This window comes from Larus michahellis, chromosome 1 (genome assembly GCF_964199755.1).
Source record: "Larus michahellis chromosome 1, bLarMic1.1, whole genome shotgun sequence".
Lineage (NCBI taxonomy): Eukaryota > Metazoa > Chordata > Aves > Charadriiformes > Laridae > Larus > Larus michahellis.
The window spans coordinates 192,884,362-192,911,918 of record NC_133896.1 but is presented as its reverse complement, the minus strand read 5'-3'; the positions used below and the strand labels follow the sequence as shown (position 1 = coordinate 192,911,918).

The window sequence follows — 27,557 nt, the reverse complement described above, 5'->3', positions numbered from 1 at the left end:
GTATTTACAACTTAAATCCTGGTGAAGGTACTTAGCTGTCATATTAATAGCTTTTTACCTACTTTTTTTTTTTTAAATACAAAATTAATTGGAGCAAATCAGGTTATCAAGAATGTGTATTTTAAAAACATCACTTGAAAAGCCAGTAAAATTTGACTTGTTCTCCCTTTGGAGAGAGGTATTTGAGAAGAAATGCATTTTACTCAGAAAGAAGTATGTTTGCACTGGAAATATGAAGAATAAGTTTCTGTGCTAATTATTTTTAACAGTAAAATAACAACCTCTTAAAAAATTGGGAGCCACCATATATTTGGGACTAGCGATGTGGCAATATATAAAAACGTTGGGTTATCTTACTTGTTTTGTACTCCAAAAAACATAAGCTCTGTATTGCCTGAGTTAGAAGTAGCAAACATGGTTTACTTGGGTTTACCACTGTCTACATGAGCGGGTCAGACAACAGCCCAGATGACGACCTTCCAACTGGAAAGGATGGGCTTTTTGAGGGGATGGGTTGAAAATGTTCTGTAAGGTTTCCCTTTTGGCACTTTCTGCATCCTGGACTGTCAAACTGACAGATACAATGGAGCTTCCTCTCCCCTGGGGAAGGAGTGAAGCTTCTTCCCACCTCAGCACTGCCAACTCTCAGAAGTTAGAAGGAACTGTGTGTCCTCACAGGAGGTGTCTTGCCTGACTCTACTGAAGATGTGTTACTGGGACCTGCTGTGCTTTAGAGCTGCTTTTGGAACTTGTGAAAGGGAAAGACGACCCCTTTCTCCTCCTATCTTTCCTGAGTTAAGGGAATTTCTCAGAAAAATTAAAAGCAGTTTGGTGTCGGAAATTAGTCTTCAGTTTGTGCCAAAGAAAATTGGATTATTATGTGCTGCTTCTGGTATTTCCTTCATCACCAGTCCAAGGGTCAGTCATAGAAACCATCCACCTTGCACTGCCTTGGACAAGCCTCTGATCATCCCCTCCAGCACAAATGTACAGAGTGCAAGCTCAGACTGCTTTACTGCACATAGTTTGGGGACGCCCATCTCTGAGGGATCCGAATGCTTTCTTCAAATATTCAGTATACTCTGTTGCATTACCTCCTCAGTGAGGAACCTTCTGCAAGCTCAAGGTGGGCCCACTGCTGTCATTCACAAGAAGAACATGTTTGCCCTGGAAGGTGTAAGATAGAGAAACCTCAGATGTAGAATTCTTCTTCATTAGCTGATGAAGCTGGGCAAACACTACCGCAATCATCCAGAGAACAAGGAGCTGCTCTCGAGGACTGTTTGTGATGCTTGGAGAGAGATGCTGACATGAATGAGCTGGAAGACCACTCAGAAAGAGAAGGCAGCGAACCGTCAGCTGACTCAAAGGTATTGAACATGGCTGATACAGGCCTTCCGCTGGTGGCTGCCTGTTTAGTCTTTCCAACAATTTGCTTCTTTTGGGGAAGAGAGGCTTCCAAGTCATTGCAAAATCCGTTAAGGGTAGAGTATGCAGAGACTACAGATAGGTCTGAGAAGGACAGCTTCATCCCTGTGTCTACATCAGTCTCCTGGGCACCCTCCAAGTCGTCAACGTTAAGCCTGGGGCTGCATCTCCACGTTTTCAACCTGGTTGCAGGTGACCCAATATTTAAAAACTGAAATGGTTCACTGAAATGAAAAGTCTCTGAGGCTGAGGAGGAGTTCACTGTGGGCAAACAGAACAGAGACTTGCTTCGTTGAAATGACCATGAAATGCTGGAGGCACTGCTAGATCTGCGCACGAAGTCTCCTCGTTCACTGTGTCTCAAGTCCTGCTGGGAGAAACCAAGATGATGACCAAGGCCATTTGCGTGATGTACTTTGTTTTGCCCCATTTCTTTTGGTTGTTCAGGGACAGATTGGTGGCTCTGAGGAAGAACGGCTGGCAGAGTGGTGAAGCGGGAATCTGTTGACACAGATGGATATGGTTGTTTGTTCTGCTTTGCAGACTTCCTACACCAACCACGTGCTTGCTGCAGCCGGGAGAGGGAGAAAAGAAGATCACATTAATACAGAATTGGCAGTCTTACAACCCTAAGTCTCCGTTGCTGAGTTGTTACTGCAAATAATTACGAAGCAGACTTCATTCAGTATGCTTGCAGCAAATGTTTCACTTGAATAACAAAGAGAAAGCACCCTGCCAAAATCCCAAATATTTACATAAGGAGCCTTGAAGACAACAAGAATAAATGGCAGAGGAGCCCTGCCTTGCGGGCTGAATTACACTAGCTTGAAATTCTCACTTACTATTGACTTGTTCAGATTCATTCATATTCTGTCTTCCAACACTACTGCCTTAGTGGACAGCTAAAGAACAAAAATGAAGAAATGGGAGATGTATGTTGCCATCATTATTATTTCTCATTTCTTCCTTGCTGTGGTGCAAATGTTTTTATTTTTTCACCTGAAACATCAAAAAGCCTTTAGCAAGCAACCTCAATGGGAATTTACTACTTTTTTCAACTCTTTCACATTTTCTCTTTCACATCTGGTTAGTTGAACAGTGCACCCTAGAACCCACTTGCTCTTTTATCTAGCTCCTAATGACTTTGGGGACAGCTTTGGACACCTAACTTGCTTGTAGACGCCTAGACTGAAGATGTAACCTGATGGTTATGATCTGAGTCTGGACCCAAATCTCATCCCTAGGGCAGGATTCATTTATCTATCTGCCAGATACTTGAGCATTTGCACAGGGACAGCAGCTGTGATAAATGGGGTGCCAATGCCCTTCTCAAGAAGCTGCTGGAGGCCAGATGGCCTTCCTACGGGATTAGACACTGATGTCTGGGTAACTGAACCGAGCCCCTAGTGTCTGAGCAATCACAAGGTTATTTATCATCCCACTTATCTCAGTAAGGCTTTTAGAAGTTCACATTTTAAAAAGTTTCATTTAAATTCTTCTTACTGAAGTTTCTCACATAATACAAAGTGCTAGACTTCTGTCCCAAAAGGGACAGTGGGACAAAGCGCCAGATCATACCCTTGAGTATAAACATTAATCTCAGCTATGGGACTTGTCAGTTGGAAACAACAGAGGAGAAATTACTAGGTATCTTTGTCACTATGTGCTGTTAAAATGACAAGGCTGTGACAAACATGATTCTGGGCAGTCTCAAGTGAAGTAAAAAGGTATTAATATGCTGTGTACAACCCTGCTATGGCCTCATCCAGAACGCTGTACATGACTCAAATCCTGCCTATGTGAAAACGAATAAATTCAAACTGAAAAAGATGTAGCCACGAGGAAAAAAACAAAACCCAAAACCAAAATAAAACAAAACAAAGATGAACTATCCATTAAAAAAACCTGAATCGCAAACTAATAGAAGATTTCTAATCACAACAGAAGATGTAGGTTGGTTATTTTACCAAAGAGATTATATGACATGATAGAAAGGGATGAGATCTGGCAACCAAGGAGGTCCTTTGTATCCGCTGTCTCTAAAAGAACTCCATACATTGCTGCTTCTAACATCTTGCTAGTGCACATCACATTGTCTTAGTGACCCAGATCTGTCATAACCGTCTCCTGGTTTTTATTGCGGTGATTTTAAAGGCAAAAAAGGTTTTTCACATCTGCAAAAAATGTTTTGCTCATTCGTGATCGTCTGGCTGGAGGTGATTTATAGGACAGCCAAACCATAGGAGTTCATTTAGGCGTTGTAGATGAATATCTATAAATACACCAATACATACGTAATGAGGTATGTTAATTCATAACCTATTTCTTTATAACATAATAAGCTGTTTTCCTTAATGCCATAAATAATTAAATGAATTAATGGGTAAATTAACCACAGTACTGTAGCAGTTTCATTAACTGATAAGAAACTGAGTACAAGTCAAATGAAATAAGCCAAATTGTCAACAAAACATTAACCAGAAATCACTTTAGACCTCTACAAGAAACATCATTTCATTTATGCAATAGGTGAGCTAATTTGTTTAAAAAATTGCTCATCAAGATAAAAGACTTGTGTCGATGAAGAAAATACCAGCTGTTTCTTAACTGAAGACATTTCTGGATAACCCAGCAAAACCAATACAACATGCCGAAAGTACACAACCAAGTCACTGCACTCTTTTGATGAGTTTTTTTCAAGAAAACATGCCTCACTATATTGCTGGTCGCACTAACCAAAGGTACCATTTTTTTCTGCTCAGTAGCTCTGGTATCAGATACACTCCATGGACTCAACCAACATCCTCACTAAATCAAGAGAATCACCTCCAGAGCACTTTGCTGACCTCTCAGAGAGAAGATGGTGGATTGCCTGACCATGGCTAGTTTTTATGCTATATTCTTGTGCTTACGTAGACTGAGTTGACAATTTGGCAGATCAAGCATCCAAAGAAACCAAGGATCCAAGCAAGTGGAGTCGTCTTGTTTGTGAAAATGTAAGGAGGCCCTTGGGACCACAAGCACTGGTACCAACTTGGACAAAACTGTACCTGAAAACACAAGGCTTTTGGGGACAGATCTAACACTTGCACTGGGGAGAGTCCTGTGAGCAGTATGAAAGCTTTGCCTTTACCTTGCGCAGACCACACTGTCTATAGGCATATAAGACAGAGCCTACAGACATCACACGTAGGATTTAGTTGTCTAGCTACTACAGCCAACCAAGTCTGGAGGGCAATTCAGTTTTCCCTAAAGACAAATTCCTGTGTCTGGTTAGCTGAATTGCTGTCTAGGTCCTTGGTCTGTACTGTACTTCGGCTTGTACCCATTTTGGTCACAACAACCCCAAGCAATGCTACAGGCTTGGGGAAGAGTGGCTGGAAAGCTGCCCAGCAGAAAAGGACCTGGGGGTGCTGGTGGACGGCCAGCTTAACATGAGCCAGCAGCGTGCCCAGGTGGCCAAGAAGGCAAACAGCATTCTGGCTTGTATCAGGAATAGCGTGGCCAGCAGGAGCAGGGAAGTGATGGTGCCTCTGTACTCGGCACTGGGGAGGCCTCACCTCGAGTCCTGTGTTCAGTTCTGGGCCCCTCTGTACAAGAGGGACACTGAAGTGCTGGAGCATGTCCAGAGGAGAGTTACCAGACTGGTGAGGGGTCTGGAGACCAGGTCATATGAGGAGAGGCTGAGGGAGCTGGGCATGTTTAGCTTGGAGAAGAGGAGGCTGAGGGGAGACCTCATTGCCCTCTACAACTACCTGAAAGGAGGTTGGAGAGAGGTGGGTGTTGGCCTCTTCTCCCAAGTGAATAACGACAGGACCAGAGGAAATGGTCTGAAGTTGCGGCAGGGGAGGTTTAGATTAGATATTAGGAGAAATTGCTTTACTGAAAGAGTGGTCAGGCACTGGAACAGCCTGCCCAGGGCGGTGGTTGAGTCACCATCCCTAGAGGTGTTTAAGAAACGTCTAGATGTGGCACTTCAGGGCATGCTGTAGTGGCAGAGATTGTAGGTTGTTTGGTTGAACACGAGGATCTCAAAGGCCCTTTCCAACCATGAAGATTCTATGATTCTATGACTACAGTGAGAACAGAGAGCATAGTTCACGCAAAAATACCTGCAGTTAGACACCAGTTGTAGGTGACTGCAATCTGGAGCCAAACCAAATCCTGCAGAGGAACCTCTCATGTCTTCATTTTGTTTTGGTGTATAGAAGAGATATTTTGCACACTAGCAAAAGTCTCGTGTATTCAGATGATGGTAATAATTTGTTATTCTTATTTAGTGACATAACTTTTGGCATGTGTTCTAAAGAAAAAGTAATTTAATTTGGCCTCTCGGGTTACCATTAGTGAAAGATAGTGGGTCTGATTCAGTTACCTAATTGTAGATACCTGCTGCATCCTGCCTGGCCTGATGTACATGCACGGGCCACTTCATATCAGGGACTTCAGTGCCTAAGAATGCTCCTGGGCACATTTAATTTATTAATACAGGTAAAGTCTTAGGCATTTTGGAAATAAAGCACAGAGACGAAAACAACTGTTTTGAGCTTTTTCTAATATTTACAAGCACTCCAGGTTGTGTCAGTTTTGGATTGTAGATATGCAGCACAATGACTCCAGGTGCAACCAAATCACCAGTGCTCAAAAGGATGCTCATCTGAGGCATCGCCTACGAGGGTGCGGAGCAGAGGGCAACACCAGGATAAATGGATGAGATGAGATGAAACACCCCTGCTAGAAACCCTGGGGGCTCTCATGTAGGAACTTTCTAATCAATATGCAGATAAAAAGTAGAGACTCAAAGGAAAGGGGAAATGCGTTACTAAGTGGGAATACTTGTGAAGGGCAATATCTGCTCCATGAAGCCAAGTAGCTTTAAGTACCTGGCCTAACTGCAACATACTCACACTAACAAGAAAATCTACTTTAGGTAATATATTAGTTTTAGGGTTCTGTCATTTTTAACTTTTTTCCTAGCTATTTTAATGCTCCTATGGACAGATCAGAGCATTTTGTTTTATACAAGGTATTTGCTGTTATTCCTGCTACTGGGTCACAGCTCCTGGTCAAGCTTTGTTGGTCTGGCAGGAGGTAATGGTGGATCAGAGAGAAGGGGACAAATGGCTGCCTGCAGGGCAGGCCAAGAGACATCATTAACACAGCTTATTTCTCAATAGCTCTTTTTATAGGAAGACTTGTTCACCTTGATCCTTTTTTGTTTAGATGCGTTATGATTTAGAAAACCTATTTCCAGTGCTGCTCCTCACGACATGGGCAGAGAGGGAAAATAATGGGGGAAGATTTTTTTAATACTTCTGTCTTAAAGCAACACAACTGAAAACTTTCCTGACTGTGAGCATACCAGATTGCACAACTGTACTACAGGTACAGTGTCAGAAGCTCCATCTCATGAAATAGTAGTGAATACAGATTACAGGCTAATCCTATATTGTAGAGAACTGGATTATGTGGACTAATAAGACTTCTCTATATCTACATTCTGTAGCTTGTCAGAGATCACAGAGGGGATTCGATGATTTAGTCAGGATTAAAACTCAGGCAAAACTAGCTCCTAGTCCTGTGCCAAGGCCATTGACTCTGCTCCCTCGTACCACCCTGGCATGGCCAGGGAGAGCTGCACACAGCCTGAGCATTCATTGCATCACTCCTCTTCGTTTTAACACCACATACAATCATAGAATGTGTTGGGTTGGAAGGGCCCTTTAAAGGTCACCTAGTCCAACCCCCCTGCAGTAAGCAGGGACATCTTTAACTAGATCAGGTTGCTCAGAGCCTCTTCAAAGCCTGGCCTTGAATGTCTCCAGGGATGGGGCCTCCACCACTTCTCTGGGCAACCTGTTCCAGTGTCTCACCACCATCATTTTTTCTTCCTAATGTCTAATCTAAACCTACCCTGCTCCAGTTTAAAACCATTGCCCCTCACCCCATCGCTACATGCCCTTGCAAACAGCCCCTCTCTAGTGCCTGACAGTCCCACAAAGTTCAAACTGGATTTCCACGTATGACCACTCTCAGGAGAAACCACGACAGGCGAGCGGGAGATGCTGATCTTCCACTGCCCTCTCAGCCATGGGATGCTGAAAACAGCAAGACCTATTTTTGTGCCTTGAGGACGCTGTGATGCACATGCAGCTACTCTTCACAGCAGAACAGCCTTCTCCCTCCTCCCCAGTTCTTCCCTTGGCTTTGGAAGCTGTTGGATCGGCTTTAATTTTTCTGAATTCTTTTCTTTTTTAAGTCCTGATCTTCAGCCTTCTCACAGCTTGCTTTTTGCGCTGCCTGATAGGTGGCTGCAGCCCAGCAGAGCCCTGCCTGGTACAGCCATGCTGCCTGCGCCAGGCAGAGATGCTGGAGAGGGGGTCGGTCATCTGAGAAGACAAAGACTCAAAACAAACCGACACGTTGATTTTGACTGAAATTCCAAATACAGGGAGAGAAAGCTGTCAGACCTCACCATAAAGACACGACAAAACCGGCCATTGACTAAACAGATTAGCTCTCTAGCAGAACAGATTTTTTCATCTGGTGCTAATCTGCTGCTCATTTATAATCTCTGCACAAATCTTTGTGAAGCCTGGAAGGATTTAGAGCCTTTGTGTATTACAATAGGCTGCAGAAGAATTTCATGACGAATATCCGGGAACACCATAAACAACTTGGGGCGAACATTGCAGAAATGCACTTTCGACTTCACTTGGGCTGCCTATATCTCACAAAAAAAAAGTCAACGAATGCTCCTGCAGTCTATTTTAAGTTATCTGCTTTTCACGAAAGCAGATAGTGATCTCATTATGCATTATCTGTATTAAGCACTGCCAGCAGGGCGCCGCTGAGGTCAGAACCCAGCCAAACAGCCAGCACGGCAATGCCATCACCATCTTGGGCCCAGATTTCGCCTGCCTTGCTCAAGAGGAGTGCGATGGTGTTTGTTTAATTGTATTAAAACCAGTGGGATTGATCCAGAAATACTAATAAAAAAGAATCAACTGAAGGGAAAAAATAGCACAGATTAGTCCCCAGTATCACCATCGTAAGTGGTGATTAAATTTAAAGAATTAAATTACTTAAATTATTAATTAAATAAAAAACAGAAATTAAATTTAAAATTGAGCTGAATATGTTTGGAAAGTGGCATGTACTGTGTTTGTAAAACTAGAACAGGTGGGTGTCTTGTGACATTAAATATATTCACTCTCAAGAGTTTTTGCTGATGTACATAGTCATCGGAGATCTTACTGTGCCACAAAAGATAACAGACAAGACAAAGTACCTCGGGATGAAGAAAAACAACTGAAAAATCATCTCCTGTTTGAGTTAGTGACTGATTCAGCTGTGTCCCCACCAAAACCATTCATTAGCACCAAGAAGAATCAAACACCTAAGGCACTAAAAGGAAAGGAAAAATGGAATGGAAGATTTTTAAAAACAGGAGGCTGGTGTTAGACTTACAGATTCATTAAATCAGCTTAAGGCACCTCCCTTGACTGAGTCAATTTTTAATCCAAAAATCTCTCCTTTTCACCACTTTCAACAGAAAGTAAAAGCAATTTTTGCAAAGGTGCCCTTTATACATCCTCAGTTGTCCTTGATGCTCTTCTTGCCTTTCTTCCTCTTTGTGTTCAGATCTGCTCTATCTGCACTATTAATTTAAGCGAGCTTGAAGCCCTTTTCTCACCTTCATTTTCATTCTTGCAGACCAAACTGTTCTCTGCAAAAGCGCCCTTTCTTTGCCTGTTTTTCTCTTTCTTTTTTCCCTTCTCCGCTTCCTTGCTCCCCCTTCTCTCCTTTACTTGTACTTCACCGCAGTGACTCAAGACTGCACCTTCTTTCCTTTATTTCCCGGTGCTTGTAGTTGGTGATGCTTTTGAGTAACAGGGACAAGATGATTTAAGTGAATTTAAGACTACAAGGGCACATTATATCACCCAGTCTGACCTTGTGTTCATCATTTTACAAATCATTGAGCTATTTCTTTACTGAGCCTGCTGACACTTTAGGCAGCTGAAAGCATTTCAGTTTTCGGGAGACTAAATTGCCTTATGCTTTAGGCAGGGGCATAAGACAGAGATGCCAAAAAGCCCAAGGCCCCTAAAATGGCAGCAGACTGACTAATGCTCCTAGGCTATTTACATGCTTTATAAGATCATATGAATGCTGGATGACCATCAAGACACCCAAATTGGAAACTAAGGGAAGGAGGAGGAACGCTGCTTGGTGTTAGAGAGACAAAAGGCAGATTCAGGTGAGGTCTGGCAGGGTTTGGTGGGTCAGCAGAAGCAAGTGCAACCATGACCACACTGACCTGTGTCCTAAACCTCTCAGCAGAAACGGAAGTGGACCCTGAGCCTCCAAGATTTGCCTCTCCCAGGCCAAGATAAGCTTGAGAGGCAAACCATTCCTTGTGCTGCAGAGGAGAGTAAAATGTTTCCCTTAGTCTCAGTTGGGGCTGGGAGAGGAAAAGAAAAAGCTTTGTCCTAATCTCAGATCTTGTAATCAGCAGCTCAGTAATACCCACCCCTGCTGCCTATATATCTAAGACAGGGTATTTTCCTCATTTCCTGAGTCATTTCACTGAGCTTCAGTTATGGCCTGTCTCCAGGACTCCGTAAGAAGGCACTGTCTCTGCTCCCTCCTCTCAGCCTAAAACACATTGGGTCAGCTGTGCATCATGGAAAAAATTCTCTCTGATATCTGCATTCAGCTGTCTTAAGTGTGAGGTTTGACTACAACCACACTTTTCAAGCAGAAACATACATGTTTTAAATAAGCCGAGGGAAATAAAGGCACTTTTGTTCTTCTCGTGGTCCCAGACAAAAGGGGATGAAGACACAAGTTCATGAGTCTGACAGACACCTGTATATGCTACGCTGAATAAGCAAAGAGGTTTTAAGCTATAAGCTTTTGATTCTATTCTTTTCTGCATAATATATTTGCCGATGTCTGTGTAGGCAAGTAATCTTCATGCTGCTTCCCATCTTCAGGCATTTCGCACTGCAAAGGCCTAGCACAGAATGCAGCTGGCAGACACCTGCACCCCCAGATTGACTTCTGGCAACTCCAAGGACCTATTCAACAGTAACATACCGCTCTTGTAGATAAATGACTACAGCTGACATTGTGAAACCATTAGGGGATGACTGATTATTGCTTGACCATAGATCTGGAGTCCTCATTTTGTACACCAAGCGATGGAGATATCTCCAAGGTAGCAGAGACTTGAGCTCGCAGGTAGCACAGCAGCAGCTTAATGAGACTTAACGGTTGGGTCCAGAGGCAATCTTTTCTCAGAACCAAAGCTTCAGGTAATAAACCATGTTTCCTAAATGTGATTATACCGCTTCTGAACACAAGATTACAGTTGCCCGGTATCGGTAAGAAGAACATTGGCTGATTACCTCAGCAAATAGTCTCAAAAATCTAACTAAAAGCTCTAATTAGTTAACATTTGCACTGTTATTTCAGAGATGCTCTATAAAACAACATTAGGCAGAAAATAGCCACCCCATAAACAGTATAGGGTCATTAGCACAATAATTGCCATAAAAGCCTTACAATGCCAGATTTCACTACCTTGTTTCAGGCAGGACTAGCAAAGACTCATCACAAACTACACATTTCTGGGGATTTTTATTTATCTTGGCTTTCTGGCAATGTTGTCTGCTTCTTTCTTGGTGCTAGAAGTGGTGGAGAGGGAGAGATTTTGTCAAGAAATTGGTTATTACAGGGTGAATCAGGTGCCTGAACAGAGGTTTTTTTTCCATTTTGGCATCTCCTAGGGTCTGACATCCCAGGAGGGCTACCCTGCTGTAAGTCCCGAGTCTAATCTGCCAGGAGACCTCCTCAGGGTGTTTTAGGTACCCTTTGGCATGTAAAATGCCAGTAGATCTTACGCTTAAGTCCTGAGTCACTACCTAGCTGAGATACTCATTTGCTGTCATCCACCTTCTGCCATGTCTGCATGTCACCCCTCATGCAGAGTAGCAGGAAATTCTCCCAAAATGCCGTTTTCATGTACCTTTCTACCCTATCCAAAGACATTCTTGTAATTTAAAGAAGCCACCTGTGTACTTTCTTCTCTTTGCTCACTACCCCTGCTTCCCAAACACGCGTGGCCAAGCCAGCCCATCAGTTGTTAACCTTACCTGCTTCCCACGTTGCACTGCCAGCCGCGCAAGTTCATTAGCACTTCGGCTCTCTCTGTGTGGATTATGCCCAGAGGCAGCCAGGAATTTGTGTAAGACCTATAAAACTGGCAGGATATTCAGTACACCAGTATACGGTATATTCTCAGCCACATTATTTACATATTCTTCCCAGAGCTCTTGCTTCTGGGCTTAGCCCTGGCGAAGCGCTGTGGGCATCTTCCCACAGGACGCAAACATGCTCTGAAGCCTTGCTCCTGCTAAAGCCAGCTGAAGCTTACCCTTTGCCTCGGCTGGTATATAGCCGCACCCTTGGAGCTAACTTGCCAATGTGCAAAAGCTACTGTGACAAAATAATTTTGAAGGGTTTCTTTGCAAATGAAGGAATACTTTCTGTGGTATTAAACAGACTTATCCTGCCCATGAACAACTTTATTTTCTCTTGCACTGACTTTATCTAAGCCCCTTGGTAATTGCATTTGCAAAATGGGTTAAGAACATGGATCAATCTGGCTGGCGAGCATCCAAGTCCCTGTAAGCACACCAAGAAAAACACAGACGTCACATCTTGTTAGTCTAATCACGGAGGTATATTCAAACTTCAAACAGTAAGCACTGCCTGTAATTTAACATGGATATTAACCTACAGTTTTGGGTATAATCGGTAATTCTAATGTGTAAAAAGGTGCAGTATCCATACGAAGTAAATAAAAATACTCTGATGATTACTAAGTACCAACTGTTGTGCAGGCAGAAAAACACTGGGAGGTGATTGTTTGGCTTCATATAACTGTCAAGAAGTGAAAGTTATTACCAATGCTGTGGCATTGATAATATTGTTAATAGCAGCACTCCATGAGAAGTCAAAAGGTAGTCCTGTTACCTTACAAGGTAGATACTGTAATTGTTTCGAATTCAGAATGAGTTAAAAGAATATAAGGAGTCCACGGATCATCAAATCTAGTGTTTCCTAAAACCCCTGCTCCATCATATAATCCCTTTTCCTTAACTGACCATCCTGTCTTGAAATAGGGTATTAACCTGTTTGCACCTGCTGGGTGGCTGTTATGTAGTTGACCATCAATATGTATAACTGCCAACTTAAATCTATTTATCGACAGTTTTCTGTTCCTGTGCAAGAAGAGTAATTTAGTGAAACAGCCTTTTCCCATTCCTGACGTTTACCTTCTGGTATATTTTCTGAGCACAGTCAGAGCTCCCTTCTGACTTACTTTGGGTAGGCTCAGATGACCCTACTCTTCCAGTTTCCATTTGTAAGAGTCTCTCCATTCCTCTGCATGGGGTGAGAGCCCTTCCCCATACCCATACCTCTCCGAAGTCACCTTTCTGGAGCCCAGGGCTGAAGACAGGTGAAGCCTGGGGGGCCTTATGCAATGGCACAAGCACTTCCCACACTCCTTAGGGGATACTAACTCTGGTACGCACCAGAAACTGCACTTTTCTTTTCATGGCTGTGTTGCACTGGTGGTTTATAGTCATCTGAGTACAAACAGGACATTTTCCCATTGATTTAGTTGTAGCTATAGTTACAGCTATAGTATATAGTTATAGAGCTCCACTTCTGATTGTACAGACTTGTTTAAAACTTACATACCAGGACCCAGCCTTCATGACTTTACAATAGCCTAAGTTAGATCCGAAGTCTCTATTTCCCCCCCATTTTGCACATATTAAACTTCTTTTGTGTCACCACACTTCCAGTGTGATAACTTCCATTTCTGTAACTTCATTCCCGTTTGCCATTTTGCCCTCCTGTTCAGCATCGTTCTCCTCACTGAAAACAGAAATGAAAATTAATTGCCCTCAGAGGCCACGCTTAGCAGGCTTTTGCTCTTCTCTTTTGGTGCATATGGCTAAAATCTTACTCTGATTTTCTTTGCAGTGTTTACCTCAACTTGCCCTTCCGTAGAAGTCTCGCTTTACCTCTGTACTGCCTGTCATTGTTATTTCTGAAAATTTGCTGAAATCGAAAGCCTTATTTAGAAGCCCTATTATTGTGGTGGTGTTTTTTTTTCTACTCTTCCCTATAATTTCCTTGAAACCAGTGCGAGATCCGATAAACTGAAGTTATATCACATAGCAGAAACCTCCTGAAAAAAACAAGGAAAAGGGAACGTGGGTGAGCGTGGTGGCTGTGTAAAAGTTTCGTGGCGGCTCTTGTAAGCTTAAGTTTACAAGTTATCTCAGGCTAACACAGATACGCCTACAATGCAAGCAGTAACCCTGACAATTGGTGACTACCTTGGCAGATGGGTAGGGAAGCTGAATTGCCTCCTGAGCCCTACATGTATGCTGTTCAGCTCTGGCATGGGCTGTCTCTGTGGGCAGCATCTGCAAAGTGGCATCAAAAGGTTCCACCACCAGCTGGACGTGACTCACCAGAGCACAGATGCCCCGTGTACCTGGATTTCCAGTCCCAAGAGCTACAAACCCGGAGGCACTGTGCTGCAGGGGCTGCACACACCTCTCTGCACGCTGGGAGGTGCGTACAGTGGAAGGATGGCACCCACAACGCCCCTTCCACAGAAACAAGGCTGGGGAATTTCACAAGCTTCATGAATGCAACTCACTCTAAAAAAATTACCCTTCTTCGAAATCTGAACAAGAGTCTTCCAAAGGTGAGGGTCTGTGCTCCTTGATCAGAATGCTAAGCAGCAATAAATACCTCTGGAGCGCAGGAATGCGCATTAACCTGGCTCTGGATTGCCACAGATACCCCCTCTGCAGGGCAGGCAGCTATTAAAAGCTTGCTGCTTTTTATCCCCTTTATCTCCCTCGGATGCGGTGTAGTGAAGCAGAGCACGCTGGTACCTTGCCCAGATATAGTGCCTACAGATGTCCTAACAAATAAACTCTCTCTCAGGACTTGGTTACGAGCACTTGAGATTTGTTCACAAAGAGAGTCTGTGGGAGTGTCTCTCTCAGGCTGCTCTTCAGGGCGCCTTTCTTTTCCTTCACCACCTCTCTCCCCATCCTGATAGTCACTGCGCAAAAGAGAGATGCAGTTTGTCACTCTGTAATGCCAGAAAATAATAAGCACCATCAGGAATTCTGCTTGTCTTCCATAAAAATCTCATAACTGAGAGCTATTTTATAAACCCCTGTCAGTTCTCTGCCCGTATTTCTTACAAAACTACACCCATCAGCCATGGGCTCATAATTCCTTCTCTCCTCATTCTTTTAAACAGCTACCTCATCTCACATCACTCTTTGCATAAACTGGGGTTGACTGATATCTGGATAGTATCATCCGCTGCTTTCCTGATTATTGTTACACACACAGCAAGGGGTTTCAAGTTCTTTCTTTAGCAGTACTGTCCTGGCTCCTTCTCCTAGGATAGAGCAAAAAAAAAAAAAAAAAACCAAAACAAAAGAAAAGGAAATCCTCCTTTTCTGGCTGCCATTGCAGGTTAAGCTTTCCTGCACAAACCCAATAAATGTGCTTCTGTTTCCCCGTGTACTGAATTTACCTGCAAAAGGATCCTGTTGCCATCGTGGTCTTCTGTCTGCCACCTGCCTTCACTGATGGGGCTGCAAGGGTTGGGCAAGAGAGGCACGAGCTGCCCCACATCTTTTACTCTGAACTCCAGCACCGCCGACTCCGTCGGCATTGGCACCTGGCCCTTCGGAAGTTTTTTTAAAGAAAACTGAATGTCTATTTCCATGTTAGAATAGACAGGAAAAACACAAAAGTCCGCTTTTTTCTGACATACCGGTCTCTTTAGTATTAGCTCGTACAATTTCAAAATGTCGACAAAGTTTTCGCTCCTGCAGTATATAGTGAAGCGGATAATTTCTTTCCCGTAGTGCACCGGGCGAATGGCCCACAGAGGAGTCTCCGGAGCCAGAGTGTAAAAATCCTGGCTGCATGGCATGTAAGGGAGGAACTTCCCATGCACTCGCTCTGTGTGGTGGTAATGCCAAGGAGGCCGCTGGAAGGTTTTGTGGAGCTGCAAGATCGGTTCTTCTCCATATTCCTCCTGCAGAAACAGAATGATGGCAAGGGCTGGCTGAAAAACACCAGCCTTCCCCGGCTTCCTGCGCTTCTTGGGCACTCGTCTTTCTGAGACTCGAAAGAGCTGGAGGTCTGGATGGATCCAGGCTAGAAGCTTATCGATGGCTTGCTGAAGAGTCTTGGATTCACCTGGGTCTGTGATAATATGTACACTAACAAGAAATGGGTCTTGTATGCCTTCCACAGAAAGTTCACCTGAGAGTATAAAAAGAAAAAAATATCCTTTAAGATTTGTAACCGAGTTGTCAACGTTTAGGTGATCCTTAAAGGAGAAACAAGTCTACTCAGTCACACTGGGCTTTTTTTCACCTCTCTCAAGCTCACCTGCAGTAAACTAAAAATAAGTTACAGAGATATAGCAACGAATAAAAAAATAATCAGAAGAGGGAGAGGTTTCATCAAGCATACCATAAGAGCTGCTGTTTCTCCTGAGGTAGCAGCCAAAAGATATGTTACCCAATGTGCATTTCTGTGTTAGAAAAGAGCTGCCCCATGCAGCTAAAAGGTAGGAAAGACAGAAACGCTGACGTAGAGCGGGAGTGAAAGGGACACTAATGATGTGCAGAATGATCAGGGTGGACAGTGTTCATCCCACCTTGTTTTAATTCGTGCCAGTTGGCTCAGGGCATGGAAACCGCACCACTGAACTCCACTCTATCACCTTGACAATGGAGTTTTCCACCTGGTTAAGAGCGTTCTGTGTCCTGGAGGCAACTGTTTTAATAAGTTAGACAAAGTTTGTAGGGAGAGGTAATATCTTTTATTAGACCAACTGATACAGTTGGGAGAAAAAACAGACAAGCCTTCAGGCACATGAGTCCTTCTTCAGGAAAAGATATTACTTGTCCTTACAAATCCTGCACTGTTTATATCTTCAGACCATCAAGAAGACTATAATACCACTGCTTCAAGGTTTTTATAAGATTAGGGAAGACTGGTAAAATCAGGAAGCACAAAAAGTTACATTTGCTCAGGGGAAAAAAGAAACCTCTAGTTAGCCTTGGGAATGTTCACAGGGACTCTCTCTGTAGTTGTCCCCGAAAGCTCTGTGATAGCTCAGAGGCAGAGCAATGGCTGGCTGGAGGGCAGGGGAGAAACTGTCACTTCTGTTCTGCTGGAGTCACTTGCCAATAAAGGTGCATGTGAATGGGGATCCGAGGCAGTTTAATAAATTATCCAGGTAATCTGGATATTTTTGGTGAGACGGTTCCCCCCATGTGGTGTTCTGAAACCGAGACCCCGAGCCTGGGCACAAAGCCTAAATGTGTGAAGCCTTAGAAAGGCTTCCCAAGCTTTTCATTGCGCAGACCACATTTAATAGGGGGATTGTCTCGCAGGCTGTTTCCCTTCCTATTGGCAATCAGTACGAATCTCTACCTCCTCCCTCCTGGCATCAGAATAACATTCCTGTGATACTTCAGCAATTGCTTTAATGGAAAAACAGTATTATACAAGTAGTGTATTTTAGTTGCCTTTCAATGCCGAATAGCTGCGAGACTCAGAGAAAAGCTAGATGCAACTGCATAGCTTTCCGGAGATGACCAGTAAACATACCGTCAGCTTCAATTTAGAAGCTGCAGAAAGATACGGTATACAGAGCAAACAGCAAGCATGCATTTTGCCTAGGGGAGACACAGAAAAATCAAGTAAATCATCAAAAATACAATTACAGCAGAGTTCTCATATCTCTGCATGAAATGGGTGACGTGGAGTGACTTTGTCAGATGGTTAATGGAAGAAAAAAATTGGAGCAAAAAAAAAATAAACCTGTGTCAGTATATGGCGAGAGGCTTTGCTGTGGCAGTTGTTACTGGTAGGTAATTCTCGGAGATATCCCCTGTGGATAGTCACAGTGTGGGAGAAAGACACAGGGGGTGTGGGGGGAGGTCCTCTCGTGGTCCTTTGCACAGGACAGCAGGGAAAACAAATTGCAGAGGACAGTGATCTAATAAAACCAGAAAGAAAGTAATCGCCATAGCTACACAGTCATTCATTTTCTAAGACTGGAATAGAAGATGTTCAGCTCTTTTCTCCCTCCGTTTCCTTTGTTACACAAACACTATCAAAGCCTGCAACAAGTGACAGGCTTGATGTTTATGCATATAAATGACCGCAGCTCTGAAAGAAGCCTGGGCACAACAATGCGAAGCAAAGAGCCATCGTTCCTGCCGGCTTCTTGCTCTGCCTTGAAAAAAAAAATAAAATAAAATAAATCCCTGAGCATGGCTTTTCTGCCCTCCTGTTGCTCAGCATGGTGCACTGACACTGAATGGCTGAAGGATTTTTCAAAAGTGGAGCCTTGCGGGAGCCAGCCCCAGCATTAGTATTCTGCAGCCATCGCTGCCTGTGCCCATCAGCGCCAGATGCTCGCAGAGCCCGCCTCAGAAGACCACCAAAGCACGGCACAAAGCCATCGTTAGGAGCTAGGAGCAGAGCAAATCACCATTTTTTTTTTTTTTTTTTTTTTTTTCTTCCCCGCTAGAAGCAGCTACGTTGAACGGGGGAAAGTGTAACAAATCAGTAGAGAAAGAGCATCAGTATCTAATTTATGTTAGCAAGGATGCTTTTGCTGCAGCGCTTTTACACCTTTCATTATATGGCTTCTGTGCTTATAAAACATCAGCCCTTTTTGTTCTGGGAGGTAAAAAGAGAAACATAAGAAAAGCAGAAATATGAGGCAAGGAGCTAAGAGAAACTTCCCCTCAACTGACGATAAGCCCCAAATTGTTTCTACGTTACTAACAAGTCTTTTTGCTTCAACTGACAAGGAAGGGGGGGAAATGACACCATTTCTCATGACACAGTTCAATTTGCCCTCGGCAAATTGTCACAGAAGCAAACGAAAGCTCTGCATATTTATTAGCCTTCCTGTGTTACTAGTTAATCCCACAGAAAATATCAAAATGCTGAGGCATCTATTTGAAAATAAGCTCCACAGTTCTCACAGCTATTACTTTTTTTTTTTTCTTTCCTAGGACAGAAGGGGATGAGTTCTCTTTGAGTTGGCAAAGCACTAACATTGCTAAGGGGTAATTACTACCAGGATTGAAAGAGTATTTTACAATTCTAAACTTTTTACTCCTCTGTTAGGTAGTATTAACCACCCATGAGAGGTTAAAGCAAACAGTCAGCCCAAATGCTGTGGGGCTGTTGCACTTGATGTCCTAAAGCTGGGAGCTGACGGTGGCCTGATATTTTATGCTTGAGCTTTGGATGGGTCCTTCTCTACATATTATCTTTATTTTGTTGCCGAGAGGAGAAAAAAAGAACGTCCTGCAAAGCAGAACAGCACTCTTGCCCTGTGGTTCTTCCTCCCCTCCTCTCGCTGCCCAGAAACCGGGATCTTTTCATCAGAAAGACAATCTGACAGAAAGCAGTGGGTGCTGTCACATCTGCCTGGGCCAGCTGACTCATTTTTGGTATGACTTCACTGAAATCCAAGCTGCCTTGTTTCGGGGACTGCCAGGACAGGTATACCTCTCTGTCTAGCCCAGTTGCCTACGTCCCCTGACGAGTGCACGGAGAGAGGCTGCCGCCTCTGAAAAACCTGTGGAGGATGATCTTGCCTTCCTAATTTCTTTCCTGTCCCCTCACTCTGTAGGTGCCTGCAAGAGGACAACCCTCTTGGCATCCAGAGCTGCCCAGCCCTCCCCCAGCCAGAGGTGCCTAGCAGGTTGGCTATGACAACAGTGGCGATCCAATGACACAAAGACCCATGGGTGAAGCGGGAAGCAATGGGTTAAGTGCTCTGATGCCTTGGCGTGGAGGGTGGGGAGGCAGCCACCACCCCTGAGAGGTACCACAAAGACTCAGGTATCTGGTAACACCATCCTTGCTGCAGCTGGCCAGGAAGGCAGGGCTCCTGGCCCAACGCAGGCACAAGCGGGTGTAACTTCAGGTCAGCAACCCTAGCAGCTGGGAAGCAGCAGGGGTCACCTGGAGGTACAGGGAACTGGAGCTACAAGTCCTTCTCCCTGGGGTATGCATGCATTTTAAATTAAACCCCAAAAGAGGTGAAATGTCCCTAGAAGAAATGAGCAGAGTTTTCTCCCATGCCACCTGAATAACCCTACATCAGAGAAGTCTCCCACCTGCGTTTGCTTTTTGACCTCAGGATTCATGCACACCTGGCTCCAGCAGAATGGTTACTGGGTTATCTGGACACGACCTGGCAGGATGGTCCTTCTTTTACACTGCGAGAGGCCCAGGTTCATTCCCCTCGGAGCTGCCCTTCATGAGGACCTGTCCCTTCTCGGGGCAGTGCTCCAACCACTTCTTTTATTTCAGGAGAAGTCCCCATGTTCACCAGTCTTGATGATGTCTGATTTTCCAGGCTTCTCCAGTGGACAGGGCTGAAAACCCTTTACTGTGAGGGTGGTGAGGCACTGGAACAGGTTGCCCAGAGAAGCTGTGGATGCTGCATCCCTGGAAGTGTTCAAGGCCAGGCTGGATGGGGCTTTGAGCAGCCTGGTCTAGTGGGAGGTGTCCCTGCCCATGGCAGGGGGGTTGGAACTAGATGATCTTTAAGGTCACTTCCAACCCAAACCATTCTGTGAAATCCACTGACTGCCTAAAACCAGCCCATAGCAGAGCTTAGGAAGGAGATAATTACTTGTCTCCCTGAAATGCCTCTCCTAACCCTCTGTTGATGAATCAAGATATGGACCTAAGGACCTCTCAGACCCACCAGGAGATATTTAATGAAGAGTTACCTATAGGGATAGGCAAACCTGGTAAGTATATGAGCTAGGATGGAGTCTATGGCAAAGAGGGATTTTAAGCAGACTGGATCCCAGCCCCAGTTTGTGCCTGGGAAAGTGCATTTCCAAATTGTGGCAGATATTTTCAATTTTCTAGCCACCTACAAGAAACTCAGAGGAAGTACTCAACCTACAAATACTGGACATAAATATTTTTCTTTTAGCTGACCCACAATATTGCATTGAGAATCAACATCACAGAATCACAGAATCTTCAGAGTTGGAAGGGACCTCTAGAGATCATCTAGTCCAACTCCCCTGCTGAAGCAGGATTGCCCAGAGCACATTACTCAGGACTGCATCCAAGCGGGTCTTGAAAATCTCCAGAGAAGGAGACTCCACAACCTCCCTGGGCAGCCTGTTCCTGTGCTTTGTCACCCTCACCGTAAAGAAGTTTTTTCTCATACTTGATCGGAACTTCCTATGTTCCAACTTGTGCTCATTGCCCCTCGTCCTGTCACTGGGAACCAATGAAAAGAGTCTGTCTCCATCCTCCTTCAACCCACCCTTTAGATACTTATATGCCATAATAAGGTCTCCCCTCAGCCTTCTCTTCTCCAGGCTAAAGAGTCCCAGCTCTCTCAGCCTTTCCTCATAAGGGAGATGCTCCAGTCCCTCAATCACCTTCGTTGCGCTTTGCTGGACTCACTCCAGCAGTTCCCTGTCCCTCTTGAACTGGGGAGCCCAAAACTGGACACAGTATTCCAGTTGTGGCCTCACCAGTGCAGAGCAGAGGGGGAGAATGACCTCCTTCGACCTACTGGCCACACTCTTCCCTATTCAGCCCAGGATTCCATTGGCCTTTTTGGCAACAAGGGCACATTGTTGGCTCATGGATAATGAAACATAAACATCGGAACACAAACTCCCATTTTCCCACTGCAGCATGCTGCTTTACGGGAACGCCTGAACCTCTCGGGCACTGCACAGATTCGTTTCCTTTATCGCTACATCAGGCAGTAAGATTTCACATTTTGTTCTGACCAAATTGCATGATGCCCTACAGGAGATGTAAATCAGGCAATGGGAGAGGGTCAGAGCAAAGACGCCAAGCTCTTGAACTGCAGCTCCCATCGAGCGGTACTTCATTTCATTATCAGGAAATAATTGCTATCAGGAGGTAATGAAATAATTCAAAACTGAACATTACAGATCAGCATATTTTGTTCATTGCTAATTAAATCAAAATATTTCAACTGTGGGAATAAAAAAAAAAATCACTGCATAAATAGTGTCAGAAAAAAACCCAACACACTATATTTCCTAATTGAAACTTCCTGGGATTTCTCTTGCACAGAAAATGTCAATATTTCCCTATTTCAAGCCCATTCCAAAACACAAAGAAATGTCAAAATGGTAGCACTTCTCTCTGAACAGGACCTTCACATTTTATCTGAGTTCAAGGCAAGACTGATTGTTTTACTTGTATTAATTAAAAGGCTCATGGGCAGACACAAAGACAGAGGCAATTTTCATAAACAAGGAGCATCGCTTTATGGGCAGCCGCAACAGAAGTGTTATACTGGACACCCCTGGCAGCAGAACCCACTGCTAGGTCGTGCTTTGATGAATTATGCAGCGTCAATAATCTTTTGAACAAGCAGGATGTGACAGATTCACCAGCTCCTCCATTCTCCTTCCCTGCTGCTTAATAGCATCTGACAAATGCAGGGCTGCAGGATAACGTGCTTCTCAGGGCGCCCTGCTTTGCGCACCACCTCAAACTCATGAAGGATGCTCAGAAGCAATAGGAAAGGCGATATTCTGCACAGCATAGCGACAAGCGGAGAAACCTCTGTCACGCTCCCATCAGAGCAGCATTTTCCTGCGGAGCTGCAGTTGAACGTTCCCTAATGGAAATAACGGTGCCAGGACGCTCGCTCCTCCACCCGTACTAAGGCAGTATAGACAATGCACAGCAGACCAGCGTACTGACAAGCATGGCAAAATGATCAATCTGCTCCTCCAGATGGGCACATGATACGGGCTCTCTGTGCTGTTATCCAGTCACCGTAGAACCAAAAAAGAAAAAAAAAAGTACTGATCAAAAAAAAAAAAGATGGAAAATGAAGCTCAATATCTTCCTGATGGAGATAAAAAGCTTTCTCTGGTACATTAATATGAACCGTCTTACGAGGTGTCATTGCCCTTCATGTACAGCATGCAGCCAACCCTGCAGGAATGAATCTTATCTAAAAGTGACGCTTAATGCCCACAGAGGCCCTGCATGATCAAGCAAAAGCAACGGCAGATCTCATCATGTGGTACCTTTGCTGTTGGTTGGTGCAGCAATTGCTGAAACTCCCCACTGTGTTAAAGCCCCCAGTGAATTCTCACCCCCCTTCACTAGCTACATTCCCCTGACCTGCCTAAGGGTAACCCTTCATGATCAACTTAAGCTGCTGTTGAAAGAGGCCATCTCCCATCCTTCACCTCTCCATGTACTCCTGCCCACTCCCTTAGGTTGGCCTGGGTACTTTTGTAGCGACACATCTTAAGTTGATCACACAACTTCACCCTGACACTCGCTCTCCTGTTTGCAGTCATATGGTCTATGGTGCCAAGATCACCATCTTGCCTTGCCTTCAGAACCATATGACCTTCATCTTCTTCATAGGAAACACAACTATTGCGGCCCAGAGCCATCCCATGGAAAGGGAGGTACCCAACAGATGGCTGTCCTGGGCTTCTTTTGTAGTCCATAGTGAGAGACAGAATCAAACCTCAGATAAGGCCCATCACTCTCCACTGTCCACAAGCGTAGTGGGAACCAAGGAACTCCACTTCCAACTTAGGTGCCTCAGCTATGCAACTAAAATTGGAGGGAAAGTTTATGGGCCTATATGCTTATCTTGAAGATCATTCTTGTTCTAGTATCTTACCTTGTTCTACCACTTTGTCAACAGATGAGGTGTGCTTTTGTGACAAGCATTATGGAAGAAATGCTCTTGAACTATGTGATTGTCACGTTTTCCGTTACATCCTCCAAAACCAACTTCCTTGACTCCTTTTGTCAGGCTGCTGACTGCTCATAGCAAGGCGAAGAGTCAGGGACTCCTTGGGTCACAGATATACTCTCAGCCCCTATTTCCCTCATCTCCTCATTCACACTACTGCAGCTTTCTCACTTATCCCCCAACCACCTGGCAGAGAAGACGCAGTTCACACTTGGTATAAAGGTATGTCTGTGTTGCCTGTGGGCTGACCGTCCAGCTGTAGGTTAGGAAAAGAGGTAACTTGAACTCACATGACAGCCTTTCTTCTCCATGGAGACAAAATTTTGTCCCACTGCCTTTCATCCAGTTCCAACGATATCTGTGAGAAGTCAGTGTCTCTGTGAAGAATGATGGCACATGTTGACATCATGTTTCCCTTCAAAAACAGGCTAAAAAGAAAGGGATGGGAGTGCCACATTGAGTTTCTGGCTGTGTAATCCCATGTCCCCGACACTACAGCCTTCTCCTTGCTGTGTCTGTGTGCTCTACGTAGGCTTTACCGAGCCTGTAGGCATGTCAAAGCAGAGGCTGTGCTTTACTGTATATTAAGCACCCAGCAAAGTGAGACTCTCAACTCTGAGAAGAAGGTCTATGGGATCTTCACACAGACAAACTGCAGGAACCCATAGTGGGTGTTTCCATACCATGGTTACAAGCAAGAAAACTTCCTGGCAGTTCCTCAGAACCCCCCTCCAAGATAAGGATTTTTCTGCCAATGCTGTGATCTTCTCCATGAGCTCTTTACTCTTGCTGCATGATGCTCACGAAACATGGTGTTCTCCTCCCCCAAAATATGCTGCTGACATCATCTGTTACATTGGCAACAGCAGTGTTAGAAATAATCAGAATTTCAATTTAAGAAAAAATAATCCAAATCATCTACTTATTCTCCGGAGATCACTGAAGTCTTGCTTCAATACTCTCCTCAACCACAGATTCAGCTACTAACTTGCTGAAAAGCAAGACCCCCAAAATGCTGGTGTACTCGCACACCTTCAGGGACATTCTCCTGGATGTCAGCTGTTGTCATTTCCCTTCTTCCCTTCCCTCCCACACAGTTCACCACAATTCAAGAGCTGTCTTGGAGTCTCGGTCTGCAGATGTGTCCATGCCATAAAACAGATTCACATGATTTGGCATCTTCAAACTGTGTTCACTGACTTGGATGTCTTCACTCAAAAGCCACAATCTACCTATTTGCCCATCTAGGAGCTCAAATGGCTTCATCACATAAAGATTAATTTTCACAGGAGACCCAATACCCATAAGAGAAACGGCAAGGAAACTTTTTCTTGATACCTTGAAAAGTATTCCTGATCTGTGGAAAACAGCTGGCAATGGTCATCCCGTGTCTTTCAGAAACACACAAGAAGAACCACTAATCAGAAACCCCTGCGTGGGGAACTGAAGCACAATGGTGAGCTGCTGCTCACAGGGTTTGCCCCAGTGAGTTTGGTGATGCTACTGGCACAAATGAGCCTGGACCACCAGAGTAAGGCACGGGACTTTATGTACCAGCCTATATTGCTGCCAAGTTCTGTCCAGTGGAGAAACGCAGGGAAGGTGCAGGAATTATTAATGCTCAACTATTACATTAATTTGTTTTATTATTTTATACTGTATGTAGAATTAATAAAAAAAGAGTCACCTCGCTTTCTAGGTGGCTAGTGAAGGGAAGAGGGCCTGAAATTGAAACACAGAAAGAGCAGTATTCCAAATGGCTGTAGATTTCCACTTTAGAGGAGTTCAGCTTTGCAAAGATGCACGTCCTTCCCAATCATAAAATTTTCTTAAGGAAAGATACGGATCGTTGTACTTGGCGAGAACCCAGACACTGATCTTTAGTATTAATATCAGATTCTGTACAGAGTGCAACGTGTAGTAATTCAATAAAACTCCCATCAGCAATCACCAGTAAATCAAAAGCTGTACAATGCATGTCAGCATTCAAACTGCGTCCAACACCATACTGTTCAAAGTCCTCTGGTTGCAAGCATTGTATTTTCTTAAAAACCAACTCCTATGTAAAGCTAAGATTCTCAAAAATATGTTTTTTATAAAGGGGCAGAAAGAACATTGCCTTAAAAAAAAAACAAAACACTGTACACTTGAGCAGCTGACAAATTTGGTCCAACAATGAGCTCCATACCTCACACAATGTACTCTAGTTAACTGAGAGTGTGATTTTATGATGGGCTTAAGACAATTTAAAACTTCAGTGCTGGCACTCTTCCCCCTACTCTTCCCAGCTAAGTGCTTCCAGTGCTTCCCACGTGTCAGGTCGAGGTGCAAGTTGAAACAGTCTCCAAACAGACTGAAAAGAAGCTCTCAGACAAGCAGTAATCAGGCTTGTGCCTTCTGGTGGCATTCAGAGAACCGATCTGACTAAAAACGTTAATTTTCAGGCAGACCTCTTTTAATCAGTTTGCGCTTTTGCATAAACCTTCCTGGTATCACAAAGTGGTGGCAGGGAAGCCCAGCCAGAGAGAAGGTAGAAGCCACAACAAAGCATCTACACGCAACACACACCTAAAGAAATTACGGGATCAAACCCTGAGGCATGATCAAGCATTGCCATGTTTGTGTCTCTGTAGACAATCAACAACATTAGCATCACAGCAAAGGAACCATTTGGACTCGACAGCAGTGGAAAACTATTTTGAATCTCATAATCTTTTCAGCCGACAGCAGTGTGCGTTTCAAAAGACCTACCCTGTAACAGCTGATGGAAAAGGGAAGCAGTAATAGAAAGCATGCTTTGTCATCAGTGCTTCATCCTGATCCCATATGGTGGCAGCCCGGAGTCACCTGGCAAACATTTCATGAACCTTTTAGAAATTACAGATACAAGATTTCTTTCCGAAACTACTAATAAACAAATACGAGGTACCCACAAAAATGAGGCAGGCAGTGGACATCTACTGCTCTAGAATGTGGCACGCACCAATTACCAAATGTCCCAGTTGCCCACCGAGCTTGCGTAGATAGATTTTATTTATTTATTTTTAAAAGTTCAAATTAAAGAAAACACATCCCGATAATGTACTGTGGCCATAAACCGAGGAAACTAATTGTTGGCATTGTCAAAACAGCACGCATTTAGTAGAAACTGCCTTAATAGCTTCAGCCTTCACACGTCTTGTCATTAGACTCAGTGAGTCAGATGGCTTCTCCCGTTCTACCACAACTACTGCCTCTGAGTCAGGAGTTGCCATGGGACAGATTTATTTTTTTAGCTTCCCACTTTGGGCGTTAACAATTCAGACAGCCGTCTCAGCAATTTCCAGATCATTGGCATCACTCTATCAGCTGAACTTGGAATGCCAAGATCTTTCCTGCAGCCCATTGCTCACGGTAAAAGACCCGCTAAATGGCTGCCTAGCTCCTTGTGGCTTTCTGGGACAGCAGCAGTAACACTTCCACTGAGGGAAACCCAACCCTCATCACCTAATAATCCAATCTAACTTCCTCTAAAATCTTTCCTGTGAATTTTTACTGGAATTGTGTGGCACTTGATAGCTCGATGTCTATCAAAGATTACCTGTGCTCCTGAATCATGCTTGAAAATGAGCCAGAGGATATATTTGCTTATGTGGTTTTGATTACGACTATGTGTGCTTAAAAGAGGAGCTAGAAAAACATTCAGATCGTCATTTATACACAAATTATTATTATTATTTTTAATAACTTATCCAGTTTATATCTGCTGGATCTACATGACAGGAAAAAAAACCAACTGACTGGATGTGGTCAGAAAACAATACACAAAACAACAAAAACAGAGTTTCAGTAGCCCCAGTCCAGTAACTATTTAGGGTACACTTATACCCTAAACGATATAGAAATCCCAAGTTAGCCCAAAGCCAGTAGGAAGTAATTTAACCACAGGACACACGGCTTGGTGTGGGCTAAATGATCCCAAAGAGTGAAACTCTGATTTCAACAAAGAGCAGAGCTACGAGGGTTACTGCAAGCTAAATACATTTAAACAGGAACTTCAGTCTTTACAAGGGGAAGGGTGAGCTTGTGGTTAATGCCACACACTTTGCATGCAAAAATCAAAACTAGATATGATTTCAAGCACGGTTACACATTCATTTGCGCATGTCCTTACACATGAGTGTGCCTCATTTCTTTTTTATCTTCTCTTTCGGTCCACTGGACATCTTTAGTC

At 44.0% G+C, this 27,557-nt stretch overlaps 1 protein-coding gene across 2 annotated transcripts in view; it reads right to left on the bottom strand.

Moving 5' to 3' along the window:
• The window catches only part of FAM124A (family with sequence similarity 124 member A), a 53,361-nt gene that overhangs the window by 6,818 nt on the left and 18,986 nt on the right, over positions 1–27,557 (bottom strand). Inside the window, exons 3-4 of one of the 2 annotated variants that reach the window (XR_012585278.1) lie at positions 15,083–15,822; positions 1,095–1,996 (exon numbers count right to left, since the gene is read on the bottom strand). Coding sequence is in view for 1 of the 2 variants with exons in the window: in XM_074572939.1 (XP_074429040.1) it covers positions 1,193–1,996; positions 15,083–15,822 (1,544 nt within the window). In the remaining variant the exon portion in view is untranslated. Of the gene's footprint in view, positions 1–74; positions 1,997–15,082; positions 15,823–27,557 lie in introns of those variants that run through there. The other variant, XM_074572939.1, reaches the window with a different exon arrangement.